Genomic DNA, 24,215 nt, shown 5'->3' with positions numbered 1-24,215 from the left:
AGGGAAGTGGTTATTAAAAGGAGGATTAAGGAATAAGGAGTTGATTTTCTTCCTTCTCTGACCTCAGAGAAGAGTTGCCCTGCCCCGTTGTGATGTCACAATGAAAGCGTGAAATTGTCCAAGTGGTTAGTAACAGGGAGCACAGAGTCAGTACACAGCTGAAAGGAGAAGGAGTAGCTGGAGTTTTGGCAAGGGAAGGGTTTGACTAATGGAGAGCTGAGGAAGACTGACCAATGAATTATAAGTGGATACTGGGAAAAAGAAAGGGGGAGGAAGACAAGATTTTGGAAAGAGGCACAGAGGAGTCAAGGTAATTATTGAGAAACTAGGATGGGATTTACAGTGTGAATTACAATATATTTTATTTGCTGTTTCCAGGGATGTGCACATTTTCATTGCACACGCTTTTCGGAGGAGAAGATGGGGGGGTAGGGGAAGGGTATGTAGGTGGAGAGGTCAAATGCTTTGTTTCTTCTTACTTTGAACGTCCAGCTCAGTCAGAACAGGGCAGAAATTTGGGATCCATGTGTCTTCATTTACAACTACCCAGCGACTTTTCCTCTATCTTCTATCCCACCTACCTCCAAACATACCTCGTCTGGTCATTGCAATGACAGTCCTGGGCTGGGGCCCCTTCCACAACCCTACAGTCATGGACTGCTGAATCCTGCCACCAAGTGTCAAGCTTAGGCAATGACCATGACTCCAGCCCCCCTCCCCTCGAGTTTGTGGCACTGAGCCACCCTGGACATCTGTTTTTAATACTAGGAGATGCTTGTTAGGAATGAGAGGGAATAGATATTGTATAGAGAAAAAGATTAAGAAGTGAATGCTTGTTGAGTCAGGGAAGGACAGAGCTGTTATGGGGTGGGGTATTTGAGAAGAGCGTGGGTACAGAAAGGGGATAAGTTTGACCCGTGGTGTGATGATACCTCCTCTGTTGTCAAATGTCACAGGTGGACTTGGACATGGAAAAGACAGGACAACGTTCAAAGCAGTCGAGCCAGGTTAAAATGGGTTTCCCTCAGCCCAGCTACAAGCATGCACGGGCTCCCAGGGAATGGGTTCAGGTTGGGATGTTGAGGGGGGGTGGGGAAGAAAACAGCACATGCAGATGACATTTTGAAAAGCACAGGTGCTATTTTACCCCTCTGGCACCTGCACACCACATGGCTGCTCTTCCACTAACCCAGGTCAGGACTGGATTAAGTCATCCTGAGGCACTAAACTATTCTAAGTTTAAGAGGCTCCATAGCATTACAAAAACCAAAACTTGAAATTTGTATTTAGAGGCCATAAACTGTAGCTTATGCTTAAATCTGGCATTGATGCAGGTAGTTTCTCTTTGGATTCAGCCATTTTCTCCTGCTCCTTCGGGCTCCCAGCTTAGTCTGAGCTAGAGCTTAGATCTGGTGCCCTGAGCCTTCATGTGCAACTCTTCAGGGCTTTAGGCAGCATAGAAATACTGAAACAACTCTGACTGCAATAAAAGATTACTTACTCTGGAAGACTGATTTGGGAGATGTAGTTGTAATATATTTAGATATTACCTCAGCCTTTGAGTCAGTTAGTCATTCTTTTCTGATGGATCGGTTGAGGGAATTGGGTCTTGAGCGGAAGGTATATCTGGGGTTTCAATCTTTCTTGGATTTAGGCAACAGCAAGTGTTTTGTAATTCAAACATTTTGGATTGGTTTGAATCCACAGTGGGAGTTCCACAGGGCATTATTATATTATCCCCTACACTTTTTAATATCTTTCTGCATGTTCCATGCTGGATTCCTTTGGTGTCTTTTTAGATGCTACACAGATGACGTCCAGATGTATTTTATCTGTTCAGGGCACAGGAGTGAATTTCTTGATCAAATTACTCAATGTCTTATAGCAGTTGAGGAACGGACGCATTTGAACGGACTTGTTTTGAATTTTGCTACATCTAAAGCATTATGGATCTCACAAACACCAAGACCAGAAATTTGCCAGCTGTTATGGTTGGCGGGGAAGTTGTTCATTATGTGGATCAGGTGAAAAACCTAGGGTTCATTTTTTACTCTATTCTGGTCTTTAACATCCAATTGTGTAGAATTCTTTTCACTGGTTACTTTAAGCTTAGTTTCCTATGTCATTTAAGATCCATCTTGGATGTGGTAGACCTTAGAGCAGTTGTCCAAGTTTTTATCTGTCAATGGTGGTTTATTGTAATTCATTTTATGTGGGTTTACTCCAAAATCGCCTACAAGTTCAGCAATTGTTGCAAAACTCAGCAATGCGTTTAGTTACAGAATGTTCTCCCCGTGAGTATATTACCCTCAAGGGCATCAGCTTCATTCCCTGTACGTACCAGGATCAGTCCAGGACACCTGGGTTGTGACTCCGCACCAGTAGATGGAGACAGACTAAAACTTGTGGGCGGAGCCATATATAAGCCCCTGTGCCAGTCACAGCCCCCCAGTCTTACTCTGTCTCCAGTAGATGGTGCAGGTCCAGTCACAGCCTCTGCCTGACCTGATTCTGGTGTTTAGTCAGGTTTGATTTTGAGTTAGTTTTTTTGTCTTAGTTTAATTGTTTAAATTGGGTTTTTGTTTTTAATTCTTTCCCGGGTGCCCTGCCTCCCAGGGGAGTTGAGAGGTGCTGAGGGGACTACCCTCCCCCGGTTGAGGCCGCTGCCAGGGTTGAGGACCCGGCTAAACTAGTGGCAGCGTCAGGGGTGACACCAGGGAGCCTGGTTCACTCACCCCTGCAGGAAAAAGGGCTTTCAGAACCAGGGACAGCGCGTTTTTTTCTGTAAAAAAAAAAAAAAAAAAAAAAAAAGTTTTACTTTTATTTTCTTGCGGCTCTCCATTCCTTGGCGTTGCCGCTCCGTTTTCGTCGGTGAGGGGGCGTCGCCAGCTGGGGGGAGGTCGCCGAATTGCGCCGTTTTGATCATTTTTTAAATTTTCAATTTTTTTCCTCTGAGGTAACTTTTTTTCGTCGCGCCTCTGTTTCCCGCGTTCGCCGGCATGCCTCGCGGTTCGCAGTGCAGGGCCTGCGGCTCGGCGCGCGTCTCTCCCGGGACAGCCTTTGTTCGGCTTGTGTCCCGGGTGATGAGGGCACCTCAGCAGCACCTCGGGGAGCTCGGTCCAGGGTCGCGCGATCACCGCCACGAGGTGGGGGCCCCTCTGACACGCCTCAGGAGCTGTTCCCGCTTAGCGCGGGAGTGGCAGCCATTTTGGCCACCGGCCGGGAAATTTCCAGGGAGACGGTGGGGGCTTCGTCTCTGCCTCCCGCGCTTTCCCCGCAGCGTGCCAAGGCGGGAGAGGTCCCCTCGGAGGGGATTCGGTCCCGGGAGGATTCGTGTAGCGATTCAGCGGATTCCGGAGAATTTTCTGAGGACTTTGCGCTGTTGCTGCGCAAAGTCCTCAAATATAAGCGCAACAAGCGCATACGGGGGAAAATCTCGCGTGCGGCTGTCCGCAAGTCCCCACCACGGAAAAAGAAGGCCAGGAAGAGTGCGGAAATGGCCCAGGGCTCGTCCAGGGACAAGCGACTTCCCCGGGGGCTCCCGCAAGAATCGGATTCCGAGGATTTTTCCGGAACGGATTCTGAGGCCTCCGAAGAGCCCCTGATGGGGGCCGGGACGGCAGCACCGGATGGAACGGTGCAGCCCAGTGGAGGGAAAAGTGCACAGGCCTTAGACGGGGACGACCCCAAAGTAGTTCGGCTATTCCGCAGGGAGGAACTGTCACCTCTCATCCCAGCCATTCTCCAGGAGCTGGGGATTGAGGCTCCCCCGGTGGTGGTCCGCCAGGAGGCGAATATGGATCCTGTTCTGCTCGGTCTCACAGGGCCGGCGGTCGCCTTCCCTTTTCATTTTTCATCCACGGATATCCTATTCAAGGAATGGGATACTCCGGAGCTGGGTTTGAAAGTCAGCAAGGCCATGGATAAACTTTATCCTTTACCGGAGGAGGCGCTGGAGCTCCTCAGACTTCCTAAGGTGGATTCGGCGGTGTCCGCTGTCACGAAGAGGTCTACCATCCCGGTCACGGGAGCTACGGCCCTCCGGGATATTCAAGACCGGAAGTTGGAGGTACAACTCAAAAAGATTTTTGAGGTTTCCGCCCTGGGAGTGCGAGCCGCCATTTGCACGAACTTCGCCATGCGAGCTAGTCTGCGCTGGGCCCAGGTTCTGCAGGCTAATGCAGATCTCTCTCCGGAGGAGTCTTCCCAAGCAGATAGGTTGGAAGCAGCTATTGCGTATGGGGCTGATGCGCTCCATGATCTTTTACGCACTTCAGCTAGGTCCATGGTTTCGGCAGTGTCGGCACGCCGTCTCCTTTGGCTGCTCAACTGGGCAGCGGATGGTTTGTCCAAGGCTCACCTCGGGGTGTTACCCTTTAAAGGGAAATTGCTGTTCGGAAAGGAGTTAGATGACTTGATGGTTTCGCTAGGCGAGAACCGAGCGTTTAAGCTGCCAGAGGATAGGGCCCGGGCGCGCTCTTCGTTTTCCAGCAGAGCTCGTTTCCGGGGACCCCGAAAGTCCAGGCCGCAAAGATCCACCGGGTCCTCTTATAGATCGTCCTCTTCTCGAAACACTCACTGGCAGCAGTCCTTTCGAGGTAAACGCTTTGGCAGGCAAGGAGGGGCCCCATCGGGTGCGGGGTCCAAGCCTTCGCAATGAAGTTCGGCCGGCCCATCCCTCCTTGCGTCCTCACCACGTTGTCCCAAACGTGGGGGCGCGTCTATCCTTGTTCCTCGAGGTATGGGCCAGCATTACGTCGGATCAGTGGGTCCTCAATGTGATAAGACACGGCTACGAGTTAGATTTTGCTCGCATTCCAGCGGACAAGTTCCTGATCTCGCCCTGCAAAGATCCCATGAAGAAGGTGGCGGTGCTAGACACCATTCGAAAACTAGAAAGCTTGGGGGCCATCTCTCCGGTTCCGGTCGATCAGTACGGCAAGGGCCGTTATTCCATTTACTTCATAGTTCCCAAGAAAGACGGCACTTTCCGACCCATTCTGGATCTGAAAGGAGTCAACAGATGCCTTCGGGTCCCTCACTTCAAGATGGAGACCATTCGTTCGGTGATCGCGTCAGTGCGGCCAGGAGAATTCCTTGCGTCACTAGATCTCACAGAAGCATACCTTCATGTGGGCATCCAACCAGCGTTCCAGCGGTTCCAGCGGTTTTGCATTCTGGGAAGTCACTTCCAGTTCCGGGCTCTTCCGTTCGGCCTGGCGACAGCGCCTCGGACATTCACGAAAGTGATGGTGGTGGTGGCGGCGCACTTACGTCGGGAAGGCCTCCTGGTTCACCCTTACCTCGACGATTGGTTGATTCGGGCAAAGTCAGAGAGCTTGTGTCTGCAGGCGGTAGCCAAGGTGCTTCAATTCTTGCAGTCCCTGGGCTGGGTGGTCAACTACAACAAGAGTCATCTGGAACCCACTCAGTCCTTGGAGTATCTAGGAGCTGTCTTCGACACAAAACGGGGCAGAGTGATTCTCTCTCAGGAACGGATATGCAAACTACAGTCTCAAGTGCGACGTCTTTTGTCTCAGCACCGTCCGCGAGTCTGCGATTACCTGACGGTTCTAGGATCTATGGCCTCCACGCTGGCGTTAGTCCCTTGGGCATTCGCTCACCTGCGGCCGCTGCAGTCTTCATTGCTTTCCCGCTGGAAACCGATTTCAGAGGAATTTTATCTTCCACTGCCTCTCGACAGTCAGGCGCGCTCCAGCCTGAGCTGGTGGCTGGATTCCAAACATCTCTCCTGTGGAGTATCTCTTCTCCTTCCCAACTGGACAGTGGTGACCACGGATGCCAGTCTTTCCGGTTGGGGTGCAGTTTGCCAAGGGAAATCGGTTCAAGGTCTGTGGTCAGAAGATCAGACCCGGTGGTCTATCAACCGCCTAGAGTCCAGGGCGGTCCGTCTGGCATTGCAAGCTTTTCTACCCCTCGTACGAGGAAAGGCGATCCGAGTATTGTCGGACAACGCTACCACCGTGGCTTACATCAATCGCCAGGGCGGGACGAAAAGCCCTCAAGTAGCGGAGGAAGCGCGTTCCTTGATGGCCTGGGCAGAGCGGCATCTCAGCGATCTCGCTGCGTCTCACATAGCAGGAGTCGACAATGTCCAGGCGGACTTCCTCAGCCGGCACCACCTGGATCCAGGAGAGTGGGAGCTGGCGGAAGAAGCGTTCCTTCTCATTTGCAGGACTTGGGGAACGCCCCACATGGACCTGATGGCCACGTGGAACAACTCAAAAGCTCCGAGATTTTTCAGTCGACGCCGAGAAAGAGGAGCAGAAGGGGGTCGACGCGTTAGCTCTTCCCTGGCCAGCGGAGGTGCTACTGTATGTGTTCCCACCGTGGCCCATGATCGGCAAAATCCTGCGGCGCATAGAATTGCACCCGTCCAACGTGATCATGGTGGCGCCGGAATGGCCGCGCCGTCCGTGGTTTGCGGATCTGATCCAATTGTCGGTGGCGCCGCCCCTTCGTCTACAGGGGTTTCTGGGGCTCCTTCGTCAGGGTCCCGTCTGTTTAGAGGATGCGGATCACTTCTGTCTCGCGGCATGGCTTTTGAGAGGAATCGATTGAAGCGCAAAGGTTACTCAGATGCTGTAGTTGCCACGTTGCTGAGATCCAGGAAGCAGTCTACATCTCTGGCTTATGTTAGAGTCTGGGTAGTTTTTGAAGAATGGTGCGTAGAGCGGGGTCTGGATCCCACTTCCGCTTCTATTCCTGATATTTTGTCTTTTCTCCAGGCTGGGCTGGCCAAAGGTTTAGCGTGCAGTTCCCTTCGGGTCCAAGTCACGGCGCTTGGTTGTTTGCGTGGTAAAATCCGGGGAGTCTCCCTGGCTCTCCACCCGGATATCTCCCGTTTTCTTAGGGGAGTGAAGCACCTCCGTCCTCCTTTACGGCTCCCTTGTCCATCTTGGAACCTCAACTGGGTGCTCTCGGCCCTATGCTCAGCTCCGTTTGAGCCTTTGAAGCGTTCTACGTTCAAAGATCTCACGTTGAAGACTGTATTCCTGGTAGCGATTGCGTCCGCTCGTCGGGTTTCCGAGTTGCAGGCTCTGTCCTGTAGAGAGCCCTTCTTGCGCATTTCTGATTCAGGGGTTTCCTTGCGGACCGTTCCCTCTTTCCTGCCTAAGGTCGTATCGCCTTTTCATTTGAATCAATCGATTGAACTTCCCGCTTTCGCGGTTGGGGATTCTTCCGACCCGAAGTTGAGGGACTTGAGAAAACTAGATGTGCGGAGGTCTCTTCTTCGCTATCTAGAGGTCTCAAATTCTTTTCGTTTGATGGATCATCTGTTTGTGTTGACGTCGGGTCCGAAGAAAGGTTCTGCGGCGTCCCGCACAACGATCGCCCGTTGGCTCAAGGAGGCCATTGGTTCCGCGTACATTCTGCGCGGTAAATCTCCGCCGGTGGGTCTTCGAGCTCATTCGACGAGATCTCATGCTGCGTCTTGGGCGGAATCTTCTCAGGTTTCGCCTCAAGAGATTTGCAGGGCGGCTACCTGGAAATCGTTGCATACCTTCATTAAACATTACCGATTGGATGTTCAGGCCACTGATACTGGGGGTTTTGGAGAGAGGGTTCTCCGAGCGGGACTCTCTGCTTCCCACCCTCGATAACTTAGCTCTGGTACATCCCAGGTGTCCTGGACTGATCCTGGTACGTACAGGGAAAAGAAAATTAGTTTCTTACCTGATAATTTTCGTTCCTGTAGTACCAAGGATCAGTCCAGGATCCCACCCACAGTGTTACGCTATAGTAACGGAGAGTCCGCTCATTGTTGTTTTAATACGCTGACCCCTTGTTTTGTTCGCTCTCCCGGTTGGGGAGTCTGTTTTCCTGTAGGGGTGTTGGAGTTATTTTCGTTTACTTAGTAAGTTTTCTATGGTTAGCTATGTTGGCTTTTGGATTTTTTTCTACTTTGACATTACGTATGACTGGGGGGCTGTGACTGGCACAGGGGCTTATATATGGCTCCGCCCACAAGTTTTAGTCTGTCTCCATCTACTGGTGCGGAGTCACAACCCAGGTGTCCTGGACTGATCCTTGGTACTACAGGAACGAAAATTATCAGGTAAGAAACTAATTTTCCTTTGGTTGCTGATTTTATATCGGGTGAAATTTAGAGTGTTGAATCTGCTTTTTAAAGCTTTAAAAACCGCTCATTTACCTTCTCTTACAAAATTATTTATGTTTTATTTACCTAGTCACTCATTATGGTCTGCTAAGCAACAGCTCTTAGTGATCCCTTTTAAGGGACAAAGTTGATTGCAGAGAGCAAGAAATCACTTTTTCCTCAATTAGTCCTAAACTTGAATGATTTACTAGTTGAATTGCAAATGCTAATTTAAAAGTTTTCAGAAGACAGCTAAAGACTATTGTTCAAGGAAGAATTTAATATTTTCATTGTATGTTTTATTTTATTGCTGTATGTTATCTTGTGATCCGCTTAACTTTAAAGTTTCATTATAAGCGGACAAGAAATATTTTTAAATAAATAAATATCCCCTCGCAAGGTGTGTTTAGTTTAATCATTTTGGTGAGAGCTTGTAATGGGCTTCCCATCCCTCCCTCACTCTGCTGGCTCTCTTCTTCCACAGAGGTTTTCTGTGGCTCTGTGACCCAGCTTCACTTCCGGGTTTCCTTGTGGCAGCACTGAAGCTGCCTGCTGCGGGATTTCACCGCTGGCAGTGGGAGCTGGCAAAAATGCTCCCCACTGCTTTCTGTGAGGTGTCCTGGGATTGAGGAAGGGGGAAGAGAAAGAAGCATACCTATGACATTTTGAGTTGTGGCCACCATAAAGACTGGAGATAAGTAGGGGAAAGAGACACCTGTTATTCTCCCCCTTCCTATTCCTTTCCCTGAGATGGACCCCAACATTCTTCTCCTTCTGAACCCCAGCACTTTCCCATCCTATTCCACTCTGCCCAGGATGGATCTCAACCCTCCCCTCCTCTGGATGGACTCCAGAATATTCCTACCCTACCCTTAAGACTGAACCACAGTCTTCCTCCTCTTCCCCTGCAAGGCTGGCCTAGCACTCTTCTCATTCTTCTCCCCTTCCTCAACATCTGCCCCCCTACTTTTCTCTTTAGCTACTTAGCTGAGCACCAGGGACAGGATTGTTTTTAGATATACACACGGTTAATGCGACTCCAACATTGCTCTAAGGTTCAACGGCAAGAGGAAATGTGGAAAAAAGGATTTGCATTCACAAAAAAGTGGGGAGTAGCTTGCTTGTTACAGCGGTTACTACCCCAAACCAAATAAGCCTGATACTTCACTTTCAATGCATATCCAGCATAGCTCTCTGCTTCAACGGCAGAGAGGGGGGGGGATGAAGAAAAGTGGATATATATACAGACAACAACCAATAAGGACTGAATTACATAGTCTGGGTAAACAAATAAGCATGGGTTTAGCTTGCATATTGCGGCAGGTACTACCCCTAACTAATTAAGCTAGATATTTCACTTACATGCAGTTCCAACACTGCTCTCTACATTAATGGCGGGGTGCAAGGGAAATAGAACCAAAAGGTTACTAAGGGCCAAGAGTAACAGGCAAGTATGAGAAAATAAAAAAAAAAAAGTGCGAAAGCTTGCTGGGCAGACTGGATGGACCGTTTGGTCTTCTTCTGCCATCATTTCTATGTTTCTATGACATAATGGGGCACACAATGAAAACTTGGGAGGGATCCCCTAACCACAGGTCCCCTCCTCCCTCTCCCCATAGCCTATATTCTTGGCACCTTCCCTCTTACCCCCTCCCCCAGGTTCCTTCTGAGATCCTCTGCCTCCTTCCACCAACTTCCTGGATCTTTTCCTCTGCCTACCCTACTCACTGCCGCTCCCCTTTTAGAACCTCTTCTCTCCTTCCCCCGGTCCCATCCCAGATATTCCTCTCTGCTTCTCTCTCCCCATCTTCTCAGATGTTTTTCTCTGCCTTCCCTGTCCTTCCTGGACCTTCTCTCTGTTTCCTACTTCTAGTCCCTTCCTGAGTCTCTCTAGTCCTTCACCTCATTTTTTTTTTATGGCTGGGTGCTCAGCCTGAAGAATCCTCAGGCAGGGAGTAGGATGTTCTGTGCCTTTCTGGACAAACCACAGCTGCCCCCTGCCCCAACACCAGCCTACTCCTGCCCAGCACTTGCCTGCAGCTCTGCCGGCACCACAAGCAAATTCAAGTTCAGAACTCATGGGCTGGCACTTCTAGGGCAGTTTTGAGAGATCAGCAGCAAAAATGCTGATTTGTGAGTTTTAAAACTTGGTGTGGGGAGTGCTGGAAAGCATTTTTGTTGCCCCTTTGACTGGTGTTTGTGTGTTGGGGGGGAGAGGGGGGGGGATTGAGAGGGAAGGGGAAAAAGAGGAGAGATGGAACATCAGGAGGACAAAACTGTAGTGCATAGAAGCCTAGTAAAACAGGGATTATTGAAACAGCTCTGATGCTTAGCGCTGGATGAAGAAAGCAGGAGTTTTACAGTATGGTAAGGAGGGAGTTCTTTAAATGAATACAGAATGAGTGGATTTAAAACTATTGTGATTACAACTCCTTGTTGGAATTCAGGAGGGAGCCATGTGTCAGATATTCCTTATGACATTCTAACTGTACATTAAACAAAAGCCAATGACAGAAAGTAGTATACTGGCTACCAGAACTAGAATAGGGCAAGGCAGCAAAGATTAAAAAGAAAGAAGGAGCTTATTAATAAAGGGGATCGTTAAGAATATATAGGAGATAAGCAGTCTCCATGCCTCAAGAAGAAGCTAAGACTGAATTGACAATTTTACTTTGAATTGCAATTGATATTAAAAATGAATTATCAAATAAAAAACTTCCTTCTGACTTTGTTAAATTCCTTCACCTAGGCCGAAGCGAGCAGTGAAGCCATACTTGTCCAGGAAGCAGTCCCAGTGGAAGTAGGCGACACAGAGGAGGCTTTGGCGGAGAGAGTGAGAGAAGCAGAGCAGAGGGCGCTTCCCAGAGCTGTGCACTTAGTGGCCAGCAGAGCCGTGCACTTGGGAAAGAAGGACACTGTTTTCTGGAATGGAGGCAGCTGAAACAGAGGCTGCATCATCACAGAACGGAGCCTGTGCATATCCCATCATGGTTTCTTATACATTTGGAAGTGGCAAGAATTAAGTTGCCACCATAAAGCCAGTGCTAATGTTATTTTATGTTCATTTTTGAAATGGCTCTGCCTAAATCTGTCATTTTTAATTTAAACCTTTATAGGCAGAGTTGACAATAAAAATGTGCATTTCTCTCATGCCTCAGTAATACTTCACCATATCTATTAATAAAATAAAGATGGATCATGGCTATGCTTATCTTAAAAATAAGTGTGATCCAGTGCTAATAGTGGTTCTGGTGAAAACTTTTGCAGACGTTGCACCATATCACCATAAGAAAGCTTCTATCTGAAATAAAATGTTTCCCTTTCCTAGCTCCAGCTTATAAAATTTTCCATAACTGTCAGCATGAAGTATGATGACAAAACTGTTACTAGTGACCTCACAGGGTTTTCAGAGCCAGAATGAATATACAAGATCAACAAAAATTTATCTCACATATATTCATTGCAATCTCCTGAAATGCCGACTGGTTATGACATAACCAGGACAGGTTTGAGAAGCCCAGGTGGAAGCTCTACATATTCACCTTTTTAAGTATTGATATCCAGGAACATCCCACATAAAAACACCCTACATAAAAAGCTCTGTTTATTGAACTAACTTAATTGCTCTTTACTATGCTTATGAGCTCTATTATAACCTGCTTCAAATAGAGAACTAATCCATGCTCTTAGTGTTTCGTATCAGGATATAAGAGTGATAGAATAATAAGAGGAACGACCTTCAGGGATTGGTTGTCACCAAGCATGCTCCCAGCTCTCGGCTGCAGCTCGACATTGGCTACAAACCACAGTCCTAGTGCTCAGCAGTGACCAGCTCAATTCTCACTCCTTCACTCGATTCCAGACATTTCACATTTACCCGTACCTGTCCTCTCATGATCTTAAAGACCTCTATCATATCCCCCCTCAGCCATCTCTTCTCCAAGCTGAACAGCCCTAACCTCTTTAGCCTTTCCTTCCCATCACTTTGGTCCAATGTTAGTTCCATAGTTCTGTGGTTATCTAATTTGTTTTATTTATTCCTTACGTTGATGTCAATTGCATACTGTGTTTTCCCCCCTTTTGAGGTAATGCCCTTACAACTGCCATAGTGACCACCGATGAGAAATTCTCCTTTTAAATTTTTTTTAAAGAAATTTCATATAACTTGTGTAATAACATATGTGAACAATAAAGAAAACAATTGATACTGCTATTTTCAGAGTCTCTCTGATCAAGGACATGGGGGCTATTCTCATAGGAATGGTACTCTTGGCTGAAGTACCAGGCCAATGACAAAAAAAAATAAAAAATCAATAAACTGTCATTTAATAAAATGTATGACAGAGTGAACCCAGAAGATTTCTCCCACAATCATGGAGGCAACCAATGGCTGGAGCAAATGGCTGACAGCAGAGTTTGAAATTCTAGAAGCTTTTAATAAGTGCCATGTGACAGAAGATGCTCAACTTGGTAAAAGCTTCCTGTACCAAGCCCTTCCACCATACAGTCCTAGAGGTAAAAGATGCTGCAAAGATGCAGAACCTATGTAGCAAAACAAGGATTTTGTGTGCTTTGTTGTTTGTTCTTCTTCCCTGTGACACTTTGTTTTCTTGTGAACAAGTGGGATAAACAGTCACACTAATGGGTTACGTCATCCAATGGCATCGAGTTGGGCCTGAGCTGTAGCCGAATCATCTAGAATTTTCCTGCACACGCGCATTAGGTTGGTGTGAAGAGCCATTGCACAATCCTTAACCATCCTGCCTACCACAATGAACAGTTGGGTCTGATCTTTCTTCGAAGTACCAATATGTCTGAAGAAGCATGCTCCCACAAGGAGATTTTCCCCTTTTATCTTTGCCCAAAATGCAACATGAAAATGTCATCTAGAGACAAACATTATCTTCTCTGGGTCCCCATCATGATTCTGCAAATTGCAAAGCCTGTGGCAGCATGTCACCAAAAGCCAGCTGTTACAGGGACCTCAAAGTAAAGTATGAATTTCCTCATGCGCAGACTGCCTTTCACAAGGGATAATATGGTGATTCTCCTGATGATTCTCAAAGAAAAAAAGTATCGTCATTCCAAGAGCAGTGATTCTCACCATCCACTGAAGCTTTCACAAATCGTCAAAATCACAAAAGAGTTCCAAGCTAGAGTACTATCCCACCTCCACATGTGGGGCAGAGAGAAATCCTGGATCTCAACCATTCTCTTCTTCTCTAGTACTTCATGGACTGGGAGAGCCCCACCGTGCTAGCATTGATTGCTCTGTTCCCATTACTCCGGTGTTACCAAAGGCACATAAGTCACTCCTGCCAGCCACGCATCATCCCACAGCACTGATGGGTTGATGCTGATACAATGCCATGTCTCAGTTGCACAAACCCAGCACTTCTGCTGCAGTGCCATCCCATGGCACCGAGTTGAAGATGTCCAAAGCTGGTGCCAAGAAGAACCATGGCCATGGTTCGAAATCTTCAAAGGTTTTCACAGCACTGAAGGCCATGGTACCATCAACCACAGCACCATTGATGGTGCCAAAGTTAAAGAATAGCGCCACTACACGCAAATTGGACACCGTTCCCTTCAGCGCCATTGCTTGGCATCAATGTTCCAACACGCTCCTCTCCAAAAGATTCTCATCGCACTACTAAATTGGAAATTTTTCTTGTTCCTTCCATGCTGCCTAGCTTCCAGCCTCTGTTTTCTTGGAGCTCCTGTTTGAAACTGCACCTGATTGTGTCAGATACCCATGCCATCTTTCAGATTCCTCCATGGATTGCAGTCTGGTCCATTCTTTGATGCCACTTTCATCTGTCCCAGACATCTGGGATCCTGTCATATGGGACCATTGGGAAGCTTTTCTCAATATGCAATCTCTGGGGTTCATAGTCAATTTTCCAAAGTCTCACCTGGTTCCGACACAGCGGTTGGAATGCATCGGTGCTCTGCTCAACATGACCTCTTGCCGTATTTTCCTGCCCACCAAAAGGGGCCTTGCACTTCGGCAACTTGTCTGTGACAGCCCAAATGATTCTCTTCCTTCTGGGTCACATAGCCTCCATGATCTGATGCCTCTTAACTATCTATTCATGCACCTTCTTCAGTGGCATTTGACACTATTGGTACCAATTCCTTCATTTGCTCTCATCAAAAGTTCCTCTGCTGCATCCCCTTCTCAAGGACCTTTCTCTCTGAATGTTGGATTACATTCTGTATGCTGGCCAGACTTGGGGAAATCCACTGCTTATTTCTGGGACAAACAGCATGCAATCTATTTACCCCTTGGGATACTGCCTTGTGACCTGAATCAGCCACTGTTGGAAACATATTGGGCTTGATGGATCTTTGGTTTAACCCAGTATGGCAAGTTATCTTCTTGACATAAGTAAGGCTGGTATGTGGTCTTCTAGCCACACTTTTACCAGTCACTACTGCCTAGATATGGATTCTATCTCTGATTCTTTTTGGTTCTTCTGTCCTCACTTCCTACCTCTTTTCTTTGCCTCACAACCTTCTCTGATTTTCATGGGGTGGCTGCTTTCCTTTCTCCCTCAGCTAGTGAGTCCCATAGTGTGACTGTTGTCCTGCTTGTCCACAGAAAAATCAAAGTTGTTCACCCGTAACAGGTATTTTTTGTAGATCGCGAGAAACTCAGTCACACGTTTCCGCCCTCCTCTTGTAGAGTATGCTAGTTAGGCTGTTGCCTGTTTTTGTTGTTCAGCTAGTCAAGTGACAGAGGGGAGGAATGAGAATTGTACAATCGCTCTTTGTGCCAACCTAATGGGCATGTGCAAGAAAATTCTAGAAGATTCAGCTAAAGATCAGGCCCAACTTGACACCATTAGATGACATAACCTGCTGGTGTGATTGATTGTCCCGCTGTCCATGGAAAACACCTGTTTCTGGTGAGCAACTTCACTTTTCCAGAGATCTCATTTCCTCTGTGCTGGCCTGCAGAGGGCGTTTTCCCTCTGTACTGTAGTTCAAACAGAGGCTTTGTATGCTGCCTTGACTCGACTCAGCAGAAGCTTGAACATACACATCTCAGCATTCCTGAGGACATGTAAGACTAAAACATCCTGCAGTGCCATTGGTCAAAAATGTATTACTAGTCAAGCGATAAAGCTATTTTTATTACTGTGTGCACCAATTGGCCCTGCAGACAGAGAACTAGCCCGGAAAGTGCTAGAAAGCAAAGCTGCTCACCCGTAACAGGTGTTTTCTGTAGATAGCAGGACAATCAGTGCACCTTACATCATCCCACAGCATCAGGTTGGGATACGGGAAAGCAAAGCCACCAACTGAAAATCTCCAGTCGCATCAATTAATCTGAGATCCTTGCCCAGAGGCACGGATGCTCTGGATCCGGAGTATTTTGTCCTGAGGAAGGTAATGGAGTTAGGAGGAATCTGTCCATGTGCATGATTGGGTCAATGTTGGACCTTGTATTGGAATCAGCCAACTTTGTCACAGGGCTATCCGAAAATGGAGTGGTCTAGACTTTGTTGCAAATCCTGCAGGGCATCATAAACCACTACAGCCCTGGTATGGCGTTGGGGCTGGAGAGATCGGAAAACCACTTTGTATGTTTTCTGGTTGTCTCCTTCACTTGTTACGTTGAATCCACTGATTTCAGCCATTTTCATTAAGGCAGCATAGTAGGTTGAATTGTCGGCTGGCATAGAGCCACCTGTAGCATCCAGCGAAGATGGGGAAGACAGATTCAGGGATGAAGGAAGAGGTGAACAGACTGGTACTAGAGAGTCTCGTGAATCAACCGATTTGGAGCAACAATGAGCAGGTGAAGAAGATAGAGGACGAGTCAGTGAACCGGGCAGAGGGCGAGCAGGTGGGGACATGGCCAAAGAAGGAGATCCTGATGAGGATGGAAACAGCCACAATAAGAATGTTATGCAAGAAGCAAGCCTTTATCAGGCAGCCCATTTCTGCTTCACAGGTGAGATGGGGGAGACCTGTCTGGACTAGAGTCCCTGAAAAAAATCGGAGAGAGTACAGGGTTGGCACAACCACTCCGGCACTGTCTTGAGATTTGGTTTGACTGGAGATACCTGCCGTAGAAGCAAAGAACTGGCCTCCAGGTAGAATGGAGCAAGTCACAGAGTATTCCTGAAGAGAAACAGTAGAGTCTGTTCGGTGGTAAGACACATGAAACTTGGGAGGAGCATTCTAGTGGAACCTTCGCGGTCTGAATGCTTCATCTCCAAATTAGAAGAATAAGAACCACCTAGAAGAAGGTGATGTACCGGAGGCACCAAGATTTGGCAATGCGGAAGGTGTGCAGGACTGCTTGGAAGAGGAACTCCCAACAGGCTTGAGCGTTTTGGATGAATCTCGAGACTGATGCAATAATTGGTGCACAAAGGACTTGTGTGCCTGAACTGCAATACTTGAAGCATGAGTGTTGCCAGTCTCGCTGGACTTCGAGGCTGTAGTAGCAGTTACCTGCTTAGGCGCCATGCCGGCAGTATTGACTTTCGGCGCTGAAGATTTGGTGCTATTGTTCACCACAGATGACTGAGCTGAGCTTTGGCATGGAGGACTTGCCGCTGGACTTTGGCACTGTGGCAACATCACTCTGAGGCCTCTCATGTGGCAAGGAGGGGTCAGGTGCTGACTCACCTTTCAACAGTCTCAGTGCTGAGGATTCGGAGCTGTGGCAAACATTCATACTGGAGATAAGGAGAGTTGAATGGAAGGCACCAGAATTGCTCTCTGCCCTTTCATGGCTGAGATAATGAAGAGGAGGCTGTCTGGAGTCCCGAATGTGAGAGCGAGTCCTGGATTGACTTCTAATAGCAATGCGACGGTGAAAGCTCTGGAAATCCTTCTTGATGTCACTTGATTCAAGAAACCTGCACCTGAAGGAACTTATACTTCACTTTCAAGTCACGAAGGCAGTGAGCTTGAGGAGACATGCTGCCGCATGCCTTGCAGTTGGAGTAATCCCGATCCATTCTGAAGCACAGGAGACCACTTTGTGTTGGTCACGGGTGGACAACTTCCTGTAGCAGTTAGGACACAGCTGAAAAAGGCAAACTCCCTTAGGTGAGTGGGTCTCTTCTGACATGATGCGCAAAATTGAAGAGAGATCAGACCCAACTGAATGTGTCAGTGGACAGAAAGACTGACCAGGAGGGGTGAAGACCTATGCTCTTGGTGCCAACCTACTATGCATGCTCTTAAAACTTCTAGAACATTCAGCTAGAGATCAGGCCTGACTCAACATTGTCAGATGACATAAACCCATTAGTGTGACTTGTCCACGGAAAACTCTCTAGCCTTGGCTGGGAGTACAGAAGGAGCAGATATCTGTGCAGACGCCCTGTTCAACTCTTGTGGACAGCTTGTTTGCTGACCTTCCCAGACACTAATAAGTAGTGAAAAGTGTTTAGTTGGTGTCTTCTATTTAATCCTTTTCTTTTACCTGTTCCTGTTCTTTTACCTGTTCCTGTTCTTTTACCTGTTCCTGATTGCAGATTTTATGTTTTTCTGTTCACTGTTCCTACTTTATGTTAATAAACTTATTACTTAGCTTTGCTGGTCTTGGACTGACTTAATGATTCTGGTATTGTGTGTATTTGGTCTGTGGGTGTTTTTCTAGGAACTTTGATATTTGGGTTGTATAGGGTCCCAGTATCCCTAGAAACCATGAGGGGATAGCTTGCGGGCAAGAAACTTTCCTAGAGGCAAGCATGAATCTAATTGGTGGGTGGGAGGTTGCCAGTGTAGGAGCATGTGTGCAGGTGGGCCTGGGCAGTGCATGGCCACAGGGTTACCCTGAGTGGGTGTTAGGGGTGGCGCTGTGGTGTTATGTGACAGTGTAGTTCCCCAGATTCATGCCTTACCCACAAAAAAGTAAAAATAATTTTCTGTCAACTGCAAATAAAGACACAATCTGGGCGTCGAGATAAGACGCATATGAGCGTCTGTCTCCAGTTTACCTCAAACGTTTTCCTGATGCTGCATACTGGCCGAAAAAAGAGAGTAAGGGAGTGGTCAGCTCCGATGCCCTCCTTGACTCCTACGGTCGTTGGGCCAATGGACGCTCATCTGCGCCGGGGAGCAGAGTGCCCGGCGTTAGGCTCGCTGAACGAACTTCGGAGGGAGGAAGAGTCTGAAGCCGTTCTTGAGCAATTAACTCTATCATCGCCGGAAGATAGACACCCACCCGAGAATCCAGCGCAGAGACAAACCACTGAAACTCAGGAGGAACCGGAGGCCCTGGAGATGAGTGCCTCCTGCGAGACTCCCTCGGAGCATGAGTTGTCGGGGGGAAGAGTCTCAGCGCAACACCAACTGGACCGGGAAGTGGAAGCTGTTCCACACGAAGCTGCACAGCAACAGCAAGCAGGAGATATGGTAGAACAAATTCCTGCAGACTCGGAAGGAACTGGGACAATCTGTGAGCTGGTAAGACCGGTTACCTTTACTCTTGAGTCAATATGGGAAGCAATAAGAGAGACAAATAATAATATATCGCGTCAAATAAAGTGGGAAAATTGGAAGTAAGAATGATCACTGTTGAAAAGGAAGCGGCAGAAAACTCTCAGAAGTTACATTCTTTGGAGGTAAAACTGGAAAGTTTTAAGGACATACAATGTAATATTATTAAAGAAAACCAAGTTATCCAACAAAAAATTGAAAATATAGAAAATCAGGTGAGGGCAAGAAATGTAAGATGCATAAATTTCCCTAAGGTTTCTTATTTGACTCCTAAAGAACTTTGGCGTAGATACATGATGGAAGTTTTGAAAGTAACAGAAGAAACTCTTCCTATAGTTTCAAAAGTATATTTTAACCCCGCCGATGAAAAAATCTGGTACTGACTCTGATAATTTCCAGATTTTGCAACCTAGAGAAATTCCTAATTTGGATATATCTGCAATCCTGGAACAGTCTGATGAGAACATTGCTGTACCATCCACTTTAATTGTCGTATTTTTGATGGAATCTGATAGGGAGTGGATTTTTAAAAAAATACTTCTCCCACCGTACAGAATCTTTCCTGGGCTGCAAACTCCAGATTTTCCCCGACCTGGCGAGAGCAAGGCAGAGAAGACGACACAATTTCTTCTTTTGAAACCCCAAATTTTGGAATTGGGAGGGTTATTCTTATTGAAATTTCCTTGTAAATGCCTGATCAAATTTCAGGGCAATTCCTATATTTTTTTTCAACCCTGTCAATTAATTTCCTTTATAACTAATAAGAAGGGTAAAGGGTTGCCTCCTGCATGTGCAAATTGACTGTGAGCTTCCAATATGTGTAACGGGTCTATCAAAGTTTGTTACTGCTTCTCCGCTATCTTAATTTCCTTAATGTGCAATATTTCCTGAGATTGTGAACATCTTTTGGGTCTTTGAATGAGGGCTTGACTAGATGCTCTGTAGCTGATCTTTTTCTTTTAGGGTGACTTTGATTTGCCCTTATTGTAATTTTCTTATTTTTTTTTGTTTGATTGTTTAAGCTGCAAAGTGGGTATATTTCAATTCAAGAGGTTTCTTGAAATTATTGTAAAAATGAATAAATAGAAAATAAAAAAAAAAAAAGACACAATTCAAGAATCCATTTGCTCAAGGGACATTGCTTTATTGTGATAAGGTGCCAGTGGACACTTGCTTAAGAGAATCTAAGATGCAGGAATGATCAACTAAATAATGTAACAAACTTGACACTAAAGGCAAAAACTGAAGAAAATTATACAACTGATGTAACACAGAGTTAGAAGGCTTTATAAAAGCCAAAGGCACTTTGATTCCAGATGAAAAATTCATCAGGGCTTTACAAAGGAAGCAACTTTTTTTTTTTTTTTTACTTACTGATTTTAATTACGTTTCATATGCTCAACAAGAACGTTCATTCTGGTGTCAGAAAGCCTGTCTGCACTTGTCCATTTTCCAACGGATTTTGCCATCCTGCCCTAGTTCTACAGCTCTGCTAGCCACAAGCTGTAAGGCAGCAGGGAAGGCTCGGTGTTCAGCTTTCTTCACCCTCTCGGATAAAGTGTCCTCAGTGTCTCCTAATTCCACTGGGACAGCCTCCTGGAAAATGATGGCTCCAGCATCCACTTCTTCCTGAAAAAAGTAACCACAGCCCTGAACATAGTGCACACAAAATTTGGAGACATGAAAACAGTAACACACAACAGTGACGCCCTCTAAACTCCACGGGAGGCAATGCTACAGGATTTCCTGAATTATTGGACCAGCTACCACAGCCCTAAATACAGAAGTACTTCCACAGATTTATATGGAGTGACAATTAAAATGGAACCAAAATTTCTCCATAAAGTAAATATAAACATTTTTACTAAAAGAGCAAGTACTTTAGTTAAAAGTTATAACTGGAAATCAGAAGAATGCCTGACAAGCAAGCATGATAAGAGTCCTGGTTTGGACAGGGTACTCCTGATTATAGGACCAGCTGGCACTAGTACACCGGCAACATTATGCTTTCTTCATACTGAACTGAAGTTACCATTCAGATACAGTAGGTTTCCTGTAGCAAGCATTTACAGAACTGTTTAATAGACAGACAACCGACAGCATCTCCACACTGTAAAAGTATTTTTAGCTGTACTATGTGGAGGATCACTGATCTACTGCAATGACTGGGATCTCTACAGTTCTTTTAATCGCTTGCTGAAAGCTGTAGAGCTCTGCTGGTGTGCCAGCATTAAAAGATTAGCAGTGCTAAGTGCTGTCCAGGAGACAATACTATGAACCACGTTCCCTCACTGCAAGAATTAGTTGGGCAGACATGTTGTATCTGAATACATTTGTACTACCAGAAATGCTGGCACCATTAAGTAGTTCAGGAATAAAGAAGAGGTATTATGTGGCACTGAACCAAGAATTTAAAGTGGAAGCTTCTCTACAGGATTCTGAATCCAAGGAGCTCAATTTTATCCAAGTCCAGCGTCACTGGGTATGCATACTGTGCATTTTCATGGGATGGCACACCTGCAGGGCAGAGAGGGGGGTAGCAGGTGGTGCCAAAGGGGTGCCAAAGAAGAGAAGCTGTGGGTTGCCGGCAGAGCTCAACCTGCCAGCAGCTGAAAATAAGGAGAGACCGCAACAACTTTTCCCGCGGGTGTGCACAGCTTCCGCTCCCTGTCCACCCCAGTGCAGGAAGGCCGGCAGGCGGTGGTGGAGCTCATCCCACCACAGCCCGAAGAAAAGAGGAAGCTGTGTGTGCATGTGTGAGTGAGAGCCTGTGGGTGTGGGTGTGTGCACCTGTGTGCCATATAGGCTGTCACAGGCATGCACAAACACATACACAATGTGTCTGTGAGGGAGATGGAGCCTGTGTATGTGACAGCATGTGTGTGTGTGTGTGTGTGTAAGAGTGAAGATAAAATTTGTGCAGCCCTATCTTCCCCAATCCAGGATAAGCTCAGAGTGACTGGTAATAAATATCCCAGGTATAGAGAGCAGGATATTTTTTTTTTTTTTTTTTAACACTTAATGGTTTTAATTATTGGGTGTAATTTGATATTTCTGCTCTTTTAAAATATTTTGTTTTTTTTTGAAAATATTAGAACTTTTTAAGTTCTAATATTTTCAACAGAAGATTTAAATTATTTTATTGGTGTCTGGGAAATTTTGGATATTTTATTCATTAACTGGTTTGAAATATTCTTTTTATGAATGTTTTACTATTATGATTGAAGTTTTATATTTCTTGATTTTTGTTGTGGAATTTTTATGAAGAATGGTATGTTTCTGTTTTTCCATTGTTGCTCTGTATACAGAGGGTGGCTTGTTGTGGGTTCCAGTTCAGTTCTACTAAGCAGAATTCTATTATACTTTCTGATCTATTATGTATTTAGTCAGGGTCCAACTGTGTTTTGGAATGTGCAACTGAGGTGAGGTATTTTGTTAGCATGTAATTTCTATGTCAGAATCTATAGCATCCTGGGTTGTTCCGTTTTCTTAATAGGAGGTATATTGGTGTTCTAAGCCATGATGCAATATGTGTAGTGTTACCTTTTTCTTAGATAAGTTTGTTACTGTTTGAGTGCTGGCAGTTAGGGTTGTTTTGGTATGGGAAATTTACTATATTGTAATGGTAATTCTGTTTGTTCATGGCTTTCTGAGAGCCAAGCCCACACCCAACACGCACTACAAAATGTCTAATTCCATAGGAACTTCAAGTGTCTTTTTTGCAGAGTTTTCTGGTTGGAAACATAGCAGTGCATGTAAATACAATAAGCATGTTGTAAATGATTTTTTGCCTCAGAAGACTGTAATTTCAAATGATTTTTCATGTAAAATTTATTATACATGCATAATGTGTGCGCGCAAGACTGTAAAGGTTTGCCTAGGATACCTAATACCTTTCCCTTGACCGTGGGAGATGGGGGCGTTTATTTTTAAAAATATAGATTGCTGGAAGGAGCCGGGCTTTTTTTTTTTCACAGACCTGGAACAGAGACTATATGCATCGGGGGCTGGGAGGAGGAGATTGGGGGCGGGAAGCACAGTAATTGGTCGCAAAGGGCAGCAAAAAAACTAGCACCAGTCTTGCCAATCTAATGAAGAAATTACTTTCCTGATAATTTCGTTTTCCTTAGTGTAGACAGATGGACTCAGGACCAATGGGTATTGTGCCCTTCTGCTAGCAGATGGGAGACGGAGTCAGATTTCAAACCTCAGCTCTTCGGTATTCTCCTCGAAAAGCCATTGTGGATATATCTATGCTTAAGTAACTTGATTAAAACTTGAACTGGTTCAACTAATTTCCAAACTGGAGACCGCCAGTGCACTCAACCAATTAACGCCGACACTGGACAAACTGTGGGTGACTTGAATTAGGGGTAGGCCGCGGCTTACATGTATTTGCTTAGTCTCAAGGTTTGATATCCGAGGTTCTCCTTTTCTGGGGCAGCCGTGGGTGGGATGCTGAGTCCATCTGTCTACACTAAGGAAAACAAAATTATCAGGTAATTTCTTCGTTTCCTAGCGTGTAGCCAGATGTCTCAGGACCAATGGGATGTACACAAAAGCTACTCCCGGACAGGGCAAGAGGCTGCCTGTGGCCCACTTAGTACTGCCCTTGTGAAGGCTGCGTCTTCTCGAGTTTGAACATCCAGGCGGTAGAACCTGGAGAAAGTGTATATGGAGGACCACGTTGCCGCCCGACAAATCTCGGTGGGCAACAGTACCTTATTTTCTGCCCAAGAAACTGCCTGGGCCCTCATAGAATGAGCCTTAATCTGTAGTGGTAAGGGCTTTCCTGCCTCTAAGTAGGCTGCCTTGATTACTTCCTTGATCCAGCAGGCTATGGTCGCCCGCAAGGCCACTTCTCCTTCTTTCTTCCCGCTATGAAGGACGAATAAGCAATCAGTTTTGCCAGTTCCGATCTTTCCAGGTACTGAACTAGACGTCTGCTGACATTTAGATGGCGAAGAAGGCATGAGTCTTCAGAGTCCTTATGTTCATCCGGAGATGGTTTGGTTCAAGTGAAACTCGGAAACCTCTTTTGGAAGAAAGGAGGGGATGGTGCGCAGCTGTATGTTTCCAGGCGTGAACCTAAGGAACGGTTCCCAACAGGAAAGTGCCTGTAGTTCAGAGATGCGACGAGCTGAACATATTGCCACCAGGAATACCATCTTCATTGTTAAGAGGCGTAGTGACAGACCACATGTTGGTCTGAAGGAAGCCCCAGCTAGAAAGTCTAATACTAGATTGAGATTCCACAGAGGCACCGCCACTTTAGGGGTGGTCGGAGTTGTTTAACCCTTTTCAGGAAGCCGGACAAATCCGGATGGGTTGATAGCCGGATACCGTTCACCTCGGCTCTGAAGCAGGACTGTGTGGCTACTTGGACCTTGAGGGAGTTGAGTGACAACCCCTTCTTCATACCATCCTGAAGGAACTCCAGAATCATGGGAATCTTGGCCGTCCACGGGAGTATCCCGCAGTCCTCGCACAAAGCTTTGAATACTCTCCATATCAGTATGTATGACAGGGATTTGGAGAACTTGCGCGCTCGGAGCAGGGTGTCAATCATGGCCTTCGAGTAACCGCACTTCCTCAGGCGAGTCCTCTTAAGGGCCAGACTGTA

At 46.4% G+C, this 24,215-nt stretch overlaps 2 protein-coding genes across 3 annotated transcripts in view; one reads left to right on the top strand and one right to left on the bottom strand.

The window, feature by feature from the left end:
- LOC115092419 (trifunctional purine biosynthetic protein adenosine-3-like) overlaps window positions 1–11,274 on the top strand; it is a 131,152-nt gene extending 119,878 nt beyond the window's left edge. The window contains exon 21 of the mRNA XM_029603252.1: window positions 10,872–11,274. Coding sequence (XP_029459112.1) covers window positions 10,872–11,063 — 192 coding nt within the window. The 3' untranslated portion in view covers window positions 11,064–11,274. The remainder of the gene's footprint in view (window positions 1–10,871) is intronic.
- An 8,437-nt stretch (window positions 11,275–19,711) lies between these two features.
- The window catches only part of GART (phosphoribosylglycinamide formyltransferase, phosphoribosylglycinamide synthetase, phosphoribosylaminoimidazole synthetase), a 130,354-nt gene continuing 125,850 nt past the window's right edge, over window positions 19,712–24,215 (bottom strand). For both annotated transcript variants that reach the window (XM_029603548.1, XM_029603549.1), the window contains exon 22: window positions 19,712–20,221. In XM_029603548.1, coding sequence (XP_029459408.1) covers window positions 20,015–20,221 — 207 coding nt within the window. In that variant the 3' untranslated portion in view covers window positions 19,712–20,014. The remainder of the gene's footprint in view (window positions 20,222–24,215) is intronic.

The sequence above is a fragment of the Rhinatrema bivittatum genome, chromosome 5, assembly GCF_901001135.1.
Source record: "Rhinatrema bivittatum chromosome 5, aRhiBiv1.1, whole genome shotgun sequence".
NCBI classification, from domain to species: domain Eukaryota; kingdom Metazoa; phylum Chordata; class Amphibia; order Gymnophiona; family Rhinatrematidae; genus Rhinatrema; species Rhinatrema bivittatum.
The sequence above is the reverse complement of the archived record's forward strand: the minus strand, read 5'-3'. Positions and strand labels throughout refer to the sequence as shown.